This window comes from Octopus bimaculoides, chromosome 3 (assembly GCF_001194135.2).
Source record: "Octopus bimaculoides isolate UCB-OBI-ISO-001 chromosome 3, ASM119413v2, whole genome shotgun sequence".
In the NCBI taxonomy this organism is placed as follows: Eukaryota; Metazoa; Mollusca; class Cephalopoda; order Octopoda; family Octopodidae; genus Octopus; species Octopus bimaculoides.
The window spans coordinates 128,178,117-128,187,963 of record NC_068983.1 but is presented as its reverse complement, the minus strand read 5'-3'; the positions used below and the strand labels follow the sequence as shown (position 1 = coordinate 128,187,963).

The following is a 9,847-nucleotide window of genomic DNA, read 5'->3' as shown; positions in this document are numbered from 1 at the left end:
ATTGTGCTTTTAATTATTAATTTTTCTATATGTGATAGTGGATTTTCATCGATGAGTTCTTGATAATTGGTTATTTTCCCTAAAACTATATATATATATATATATATATATATACGGTGTGTGTTGCGTTCCATTACTTGATGATTATAATTGAAAAATATATAGACAAACGACGTAAAGTATACTGAATGTAAAACCGAACGGAAGATAAACAGAAAGTCCATAATTCTTCATCAATTATCCACCAATTTTACTGTCATAAATCACACTCTGTGTCGTTTTGCTTGTTCTGTTTAGCTCTTGTTCCAAATTCAACGCAAGAAAACTGTTTCCTTTGCGGGCACCGCCGATTGGGAAGTACTCAGTCTTATCTTCAAAGGTGCGAAACTGAACAGTACCATTGGTCGATATCTGATGAAGAATTATGGACTTTCAATTCGTCTCCCGTTCGTTATTACATTCAGCATACGTTACATCGTTTGTTTATACAACTTTTCATTTGTCAAGTAATGCAATGCAACACACACAGTATTTATGTTAACAAGTTTGTTTTTATATATCCATGTGATTCTCTATCTCTCTATCTCTCTTTTGCCTTCATTCTTTCACCTTTACTTTCTCTCACCTTTTCACTTCTATTCTAGCCTTTCTGCCTAGTTCTTCTCTCTCACCCTCTTATATTCCTTGCATTTCTACTTCCTCCTCTCTCTCCATCTTATATTCCTAACATTTCTACTTCCTCCTCTCTCTCCCTCTCCCTTCTGTCATTCTCCTCTGCCTGCTGCTGTCATGTGACCAGCGGCCAGTTTCTCTTTTTCTTCCTTTCTTAGAATGGTCCCTAAGCTGACCAGTCGCAGGTTCTGTCTCTCCGTTCTCCATCCTTCAAAACGTTCGAAACGTAACCCACTATTCTCGTCTCCCTGCCTCAAAGGCCGTATTCTGTTCGACTGTTTGTCATCGACCACTGTTCTAAATCACACTCTGTGTCATTTTGTTTGTTTTGTTCTGCTCTTGTCCCAATTCTACACAAGAAAATATGTTTTGCGGGCACCACCAATTGAGAAGCACTCAATCTTATCGTTAAAGGTGTGAAACTGAACAGTACCATTAGTCGATAACTGATAAAAGAATTATGAACTTTCTGTTTGTCTCCCGTTCGTTTTTACATTCAGTATACGTTACGTCGTTTGTTTATACACCTTTTCATTTATATATATATATATATATATATATATATATATATATATAGAGAGAGAGAGAGAGAGAGAGATAAAACATGGGTAGCAGTTTGTCAGTAGCTGTATCTATATGTGCCTATATCAGTTGGTCTAATTTAACGTAAAATTTACCAAATATAATATGGGTAACGAATTTATTAAATTTCTAAATCTTTTGAAATATAATTTGCTAAAATAATAATGCAAATTTGTTGAAAAACTTATATGGAAAATGCCGTCTTTTTAAAAGTACCATGTTGCAAATATTACATTAAATAATAATTTAAATAACCATTTCCCTGCATTATTATAAGGTAGCAGTGCGTTAAAACTATTTTAAAAATAGAATGTTATGTTAACATTAATTTAATAGTACCTTGCTAAAAACGTACGGAAGAAATTGTTATAATTTTCGAAGTATTTTATTAAAATTTTGTTAAAAGTGTAGAAGATATATTGCCAAATTCATCTTACAAATATTAGTTTAAGCTTAGTATATTAAAGTATGTTAAAATTGTATTACTTTGCTGAAATTATTATGGTAAAAATATTAAAACTATTCGGTTAACATATGTTAAAATATACCAAGAGCTAAAAAAATCATTATATTACTCTAAATTTGCATTACGATATGTGTTGTTAAAAATGTTAAACAGTTTTTGAAATATGTTAAAATTGTTAGATTAAAGCAATATTGCTATGTTAACATACATTAAAAATATGGTGCTAAAATACAAAACAGTTCTATATAGAAATATTTTGAAAGATACTTCCAAGAAATGCCTCGTTATGTTAAGAATATTACCATAACGATATATTGTTTGAAAAACGTTATGTCTTAATAGCTGTGTTAAAGTATATTACGCTTAAAATATCCCTTGAAAAATATAATCGTTAGAAAATATTGAAGAATGATCGAAAAGACAAAAATGGAAAGCTATTGTTACCTTTCCAACTGTCAACAGACCAAGGTTCGGAATCATCAAAATGTGCGTCACCACCAAACTCAGGAAAGAAAGCGTGAGCTAACGTTCCTCCGATTCCATCGAACGGATGACGATCCCCGTGTTCATGAGCCGCAAACAATACATCGATATCTGTATTCCTGATAGCCAACTGTTTGAATGTCAAAGATGTGACATCACTCCAAACCTGTAAAACAGAAATACGAAAATATATTAAAGTGCCATATTTAATATATGTTATATTATTATATATAGCGGTCACGTCTTGAACTCATATTCCACTCTCTTAAAAATGTGGAAAGACGGTGGAAAATATAGACTGGAAATAATTTCAATATAGTAGACATATTGTACATGAAAGTTTGAAGGCCAGGACTGGAATGAAATCAATCATGGCTCTGCTCCTTCAGAGCTGATTTGGAATTAGATAGCAATACCAGTATAACACGCTTATGATTTGAGGACAGTTGCACTAATATTTACCAGAGCGGTATTTTATCGCTCATAGAATGATGAAATTCTACAATTAGAACTACGCAGGAATTATAAACAAAAGAGCAATACAAGTTAGTGCTAGGCGCACATTAAATCATGCTATTTCATTCAACTTAGATGGGCATTATGAAATGATGAACCCGTTACTGAGAAGAAAATCGAAGATATAAGACAAAATGTAGGCATAAATCAATATAAGTAAGGAATCTGATTATAAACTTTAAAATTATCTATCACAGAACAGAAAAAAAAACCTCATACAAAAGAATAAGCGCAACTCGACACTTAACATATAATTATCAACAAACTAATGAATGCATCACAACCGAAAACGCCACTCAAAATAAATGACAAAGAGTTTAAAACTCTGAATTAGTGGTTCTCGATCATTTCTTGCCTATGGAACCCTTCAATTTCTATTTTACTGTACTGGACCTTCGCAGTCATTCGATGTATATAAAAAATCTTATTTTATTTTTATAATTAAATATCATTAGGAATTGAATTAATAAAATTAAAATATTTCGTATATTGTAGAAGTACAAGCAAATAAATTTTAACGACAAAATCTTATTATGGTCCCCTAAGGAACTGATGGACTCCGGTTCAGAACTACTGCTCTAAATGGTCAATCGGTTTGCGAGAAAGGAATACCAGCCAAATTCTCATCAAATCGCACGTTACTGGGCTGTCTTCAACAAAGTAAGATATATTAAAAAATGTAATTTTATATATACTGGCTCTGGCAATATGTCAATGTTCGTGCTTGTAGCCGAAGAGAATTTCATTAAGTCATACGTCGGACCTGGTGAGTACAACAAAATAAGATTATATACCCAGAGAGAAAAATGAGCAACACTAAAAGAAGAAATATCCTGAAAGTCCCTTTCGGAGTAAACAGAATATACATTCTTCCCCACACTATACATGAAACGCAATTCCACACAAAAACTGAAAAGAATATAAAGACCTTGTAAGAAACTCTGTCCACAGACAAAATCTATCCAAATATCAATATGCCGAGTGATCAAATCTAAGCAAGGGTCACCTGGTTTGATCTTAATGTAGTCAGATGCTCGTTAAAGAAATCTTATTGAAATATGTCGGAAGAAATGTTACATAAAATTTAAAAATACAACAGTCTCATTTGTCATTAGTCAACAAAGGAGCAAATAATTGTTCTTAAGATGAAAAATAAAAAAAAAATGAGAATAAGAAAGACCAACAAAATAAACGAAGCGGAGAGAATGTGCATTGAATATTGTAAAGAAGAAAAGGAACGAAATGATATATTTTAGCCAAATTGGAAAGTTTTAGTATAAAAAAGAGGCTTCCTTTTGCAAAGGCTAATATAAGATTGATAAAAATAAGAAGAAAACATTCTGGAAGGGAAAGAAAGGTTTCTATAAATCTATAAACCATTTCAATAAAAGCATGCAGGAAAAAAACACCACTTTGGAAAAAGTGAACTCATCTTTCAGGGGAATAAAGTATTTGAATCAAATAGCAAAAATGTTCGCAAGTAACTTAACACAATCAATTTAAAGCCTAAAACCAGATGATAGTACTACAGTGCTTTTCATATTTCTTCTGCGCATTGCTCCACCGCGAAGATAGAACGTGGCATAATTATATACAAAACGATTTTTACATAGAAAATTTATTACACGGTTATAGGGAAAAATTACCCCAAAAGATTGTATATGACATTCAGCAGTGCTAAAATATACAAAGAGTTACAAGTAAAGACATATTGATTTCGAAATTTGGTACAAGGTCGGCAATTCCGAGGGAAAAGATAAGTCGATAACATCAACCACAGTGCTCAGCTGGTACTTATTTAATCAACACTAAAAGACGAAAGGCACAGTCAGTCGCGGCGGAATTTGAACTCGGAACATAAACACAGACAAAATGTCACTAAGCATTTTTAACTGCCTGTTCGCTGCCTTGTAGAGCTAAGAAAATAATTACTTCAAATTTTGTACAAGGCCAGAAATTTCGGGGGAGGCAATATGTCGATTGCATCATTAATGGATCACTTAATATATAAGAAATTAATATTGCTAAGGCGGAAATAATATTGATCTTTCTCTCTCTAAAAAAAAAGAAAATACTAGAGACCGACAAAACTAGGGACGAATAGAGTTTATATATCAGAACAACATACAGACCGGATCTTCAAAGAAGCAATAATGACTTAGAAAAAGATAATGGAGGAGGAATGGACAAGAAAAGGTAATATGAAGTAAGAAATAACTTAAGACACAAAATCTTTAGCAAAACGCATTAAATATCATACGAGGGCATGGATAAAACTGTGCAAAGATGAATGCATGTGTGTGTTGTTGTACTTCAGGTTGGCCATTTTTTTGTTTTCCAAGTAAATACACGCACTGCGTATTCGCGCTTTACTCGATTGCAAATGTTCATATTCCATTAAACAAAAGATTGTTCTATCTAATGTGGTAGCTCTAAATCTTTCAGCAAACTTCGAAACCGAAAATGTTTTTTACTTATGGGACTAAAAAGCATACGAGTAGATGAAAAAATGTCTTAGACAAACATGTACACAATATTCACGATTAAAATATAATATTTCATCACGTTTACCATCCCTAAAATCTGGATATTACAGATGATAGAATGACCTGATATATATATATATATATATATATATATATATATATATATATATACATGGCTGGTTTGTTGACTTGCATTCATGGGATTGCTGCTTTATTAAGAGAAACATTGGATGTTATCCCAATCTCATACAAGGAAATACATAATTGAAATTGAAAAATTTACAAATATGTGCAACATACACAAAATAAAACTACTGGTAATTGCCTACCAACTGATACTGTGAAAAGTATAGAAAATACAAAACAAAAACATATATAAAGCACGGTATACACTCAGGGCCTACAGATCTGCCATCAAAAATGCGTTGAAAGCACGTAATAAATATAAATCTATTACTATTACTGCTTATAGTACTAATACTTTCTGCTATAGGTACTAGAATAGAAAGCATGTTAGAAGGGTTAATCTTTTACATCAACGCCGGTGATCAGCTGATACTTCATCGACACCGTCATTTTGAAAGGCAAAGTCGACTTTAAGTGAATGTGAGCTAAGAATGTAAATATGAATGACGTGCCGCCAATCATTTTGTCCAGTGTACGAAGTATGTTGCCTGCACATCGCCTTTATTTTGGTGATGATTTCAAATTGTAGCAGAAAGCCATCAATTTCGGGATGAGTCGATTACATTGACTCGACTATTAATTCTTTTATCGATTATTACTTCTTTTATCGTTCCCGGCAGCATTTGAACTCAGAACGTAAAGTCGGAAGAAATTCCGCTTAGCAGTTTTTGCCGGCGTGGTAACGTTTCTTGCAGCTCACCGCCTTAATAATAATGTGCTCTATAACTGAGGCTGCGTACCCCTTTGTCTAACGAATAGTCAAGAAGGAATGCGAAAATGTAGACACACAATCCTCTAAAATGAAAAATATCTCGACTGTAGTAAAGAAGAAGGTGAAGATAGTACCAATTATTGTTGGGTCCTTGGGAAAAATATCAGAAGTCAATATGTGCATCTCTGATCACGAGCAGGAGTAGTAGGGGCGGAGCATCAAAGCCGTGTGTTGAGAGGAATTGTTAGAGTCTTGTATAATTCACCTTTGGAAATATGGGTGTTTCTTTTCAATATCCTTAATCAGCCCTCATTCAGAGACGTTTTGAGTGGGATCGTCTACTCAACTTGAAGGAATTCTAATTGGGCCCCACCTGCAAAGTCAGGCGCTGTTTATCTTAACATAAAGTCACCATATCGCTCGCACAAATATGGTTGTGCTTTAAGTGCCTCTTGTACCCTTATCAGATGGGTAGTCATAATGGGTATATTGGGTTTCGTATATTTTACACCATTGTCATTTTGATGGCGTGCATTGCTGTCTCACTGAATAATAATAATAATAATAATAATAATAATAATAATAATAATAATAATGATAATATAAGTATATCTGTAATGATAATGTTATAATAAAATAAAATTATATAGATAAATAAATTAGTGAAGTCATACATACATACTGTACATATTACAAGTTTCCTTATGTTTTCCGAAGGGGCCGAAAAGTGACAATTTTTTATAATCTACTGAAAATATGTTCTTCATTTTTCCCTGGAGTCGTGAATCAATAATAATTTCAGCGATAAGCATTGCGCTAGAACTTGATGGGCTGAACATCCGCAAGTTTGCTATCTCCATCCCCACTGGGAACTATTTCACCACTTCCCTCATATCGTTGCGAAAGCTAATCACTATTTCTATGTTTGCTATTATATTTAAAATATCAACTAACTGATACGTTTCTAATTTTATACATTTAATCGAATATGTACGGATCGAAAGAACAATGGCTAATGATTTTGCCAATTACATTTGCTAAGAGTCCAGGGAACTATACAGACGTGTTCGAACACTGTAGCAAGAAGTAGAGTTATAAAGAGGTTTCTAAGTGATAAGTGTTTCAATATCATGTAAAAAAAATATCTACATTAGTCTTCACATTACTGCTATTATCACAAGATTTGTTCTGTAATTTAGTTGGAGAAAGAGATTATTCAGGAGTAGGCGGCCCGAGGTATTTACTAGCTTTTCTCGGGTAGTCAGTTTAATGCGTTTGATGTATATCTTCAAAGTCTGAAGTTAGGGAGGGGAAGAAAAATCCGGAAGATTGACGTTTTATGGAAACTGGTCTGAATAAATTATCTCGATTGGTATCCAAGTGGCGAAAAGAATGGTAATGATGTTGTTTTATATGTGTTGGAAGATTGTGTAGTTACACATTCCCAGAGGTTTAAAGCAATTTTATTTTCAGTCATTCGATTAGTTGTGTCGATTCTGAAGAATTTTGGAAATCTAGGCTAGCGTGTTATTGTTACTGTTTTACACCAAGTCTGCATTGACAGAAGCAATCTCTGATGAAAGACATTTCTATGTTAATTTTAGACGTTGCGCATTTAGTACTATATTATTCAATGTGTTCTTATTCTATAAGACGATATGGTAAATGTGACCTGACGAATAATTATATGCTATTGTGCAAAGGCGGTCGTCGTCATTATGTACCGCTACGCTTGCAGCTCGTTGATGGCACTACAAAAAAAGGCTTCTAGATTAAGTGCCAGTTGTCGCTTTGGATGAAGCCATTGCGTCACTTTGTTCCGACATTCGCATGATGTTTTTTTGAAAGAGATATTGTGTTGGTTTGCCATCACTTTCCCCAGGTGGAATGCCATTGGCCTAAAGGGCTCATCTGTCCTTTGACAGGTTTTGTCTTTAGCCAATACTGGGTACTCAGTCACCCTTCTCCCAAGAAAATCGATTGATTGGCGGAAAAACTGGCTCCCCCACTTCAACTGCACTGGCAGTACCATAACTAATGAAATTAATCTGATACGTGATTATTGTAGTTGAAAATTATATACAGAATATCAAATAAATACGTAGTGGCTTTTTAACTGGTTCGTAATTTTCTTGTTTTTGGCGAAATTCCTTTGGGGTAGCCATACTATCAAAGATTTTACAACCATGACATCTCTTTTCTCATGTATTATGTATTTTCTATTATGTAATCCCAGAAGCCTTATCTCATTTTTAACATTGTAAGACGTACTTCGAGAGAGACTTCGTTGTTATTTCTATCACGTTGAGCTTCCTTAGGACTAGACCTCGTCTAATCTAGCTTTGTAGTTGAAAGATGACTGAAATGGACGATGTTATATGGAAGAAAAATGCGTGAATTGATTGGGAATGAATGTTTCTGTTAGTTATATCAATAATAAAATGAAAATTGGTGAGCAGATAGAATGGGTCTCTAATAGAACATAATTTTCAAGTCACAAATGATATGAAAAGATTGTAGCAGTAAAGAGACACAGAAAAGGATAAAAGGCGTGTCTGTAGGTGAGTGGTTGTAGGGTTGCTGTGAGTAGAAAATTGCTTAAGAATGCTTTAATTATTTCTTGGATATCGTCCAGAATTTGTTTGTCTTTGTGAAAACTATTGTCTCGAATATAGAACTTTAAATTACCTACATCATTCTATTTATTCTAATTGATAACACCACATTGAAAAACAGTTGTTTTCGTAAAATATTTGATACAGATCCCTTCATTATCGTCTACGATGCAAAATTGAGAAACAGTTTATGAAAGAAAAACATCAAGAAATTAGACGCTATTCGTTCTGTATTCGTGTTTCAATTATTCTTCATATAATGGTTAAGAATATCTGTCTGCTGGACATGTTAATATGGCAAACATTAGCAACATCAGTTAAGCTAATTACTATACACACTTATTTATTATGCATACAAATATATAATTATCCCAGCAGTACAATTTTGCAGTGCTTTTATGTTTTCTCATAAATGCATTGAACAGAGCAACGAAAAATCGAAAATTCTGTTGATTAAAGTTATGTAGAGCCACATAAAAGTCCAACAAAAATTATATATAATTAATTTCATGGAAAAAATCATTAAATTAATTGAAAGTCTAAAGAAAAAAATGTAATTTTCTATACAAAGCTATTTCTCAGATTCTGGCTGAAATTTGTTGTTAATTACAGAAAAGCGTCTTAAACATTTTATTTTTTTAAATCCTGAAAATTTTATTACAAAACTCTGACATTGCTTCTGGTAACATTCCCTTAATAACAATTGGTCAGAAGAATATTCCAACCTAAAGTTACACTCATGTAATCTCCATTATTACATGTCTGAAAATCCTGTATAACATTAAAATTTTCTGCAGGAAATTTCATTCATCGACTTTAATACACGTTGGAGGCTAGAAAAGATATATATGAATAATTTACAACGAATCAGTACAGTAGTTTAGTTAATTAAACATGGATTGATGAATGTTTACGTTTACAAACGGATAGAATACATAGAGTGAGTTTATTTTATTAGATGCTGGAACTTATAACATAGTTACACTAATGTTTAGGCTTCTGAGTTTTCAAACGATAAAATATATATATATATATATATTTATTTATTTTACGTGTTTCAGTCGTTAGACTACGGTCATGCTGGGACACTGTCTAGAAGAAATTTAGTCGAACGAATTGACTCCTGGAA

The 9,847-nt window shown here is 33.0% G+C and overlaps 1 protein-coding gene across 1 annotated transcript in view; it reads right to left on the bottom strand.

Moving 5' to 3' along the window:
- The window catches only part of LOC106869299 (matrix metalloproteinase-14), a 28,828-nt gene extending 20,560 nt beyond the window's left edge, over positions 1-8,268 (bottom strand). Inside the window, exons 1-2 of the mRNA XM_014914975.2 lie at positions 8,205-8,268; positions 2,165-2,446 (exon numbers count right to left, since the gene is read on the bottom strand). Coding sequence (XP_014770461.1) covers positions 2,165-2,446; positions 8,205-8,268 — 346 coding nt within the window. The remainder of the gene's footprint in view (positions 1-2,164; positions 2,447-8,204) is intronic.
- Positions 8,269-9,847: the final 1,579 nt, after the last annotated feature.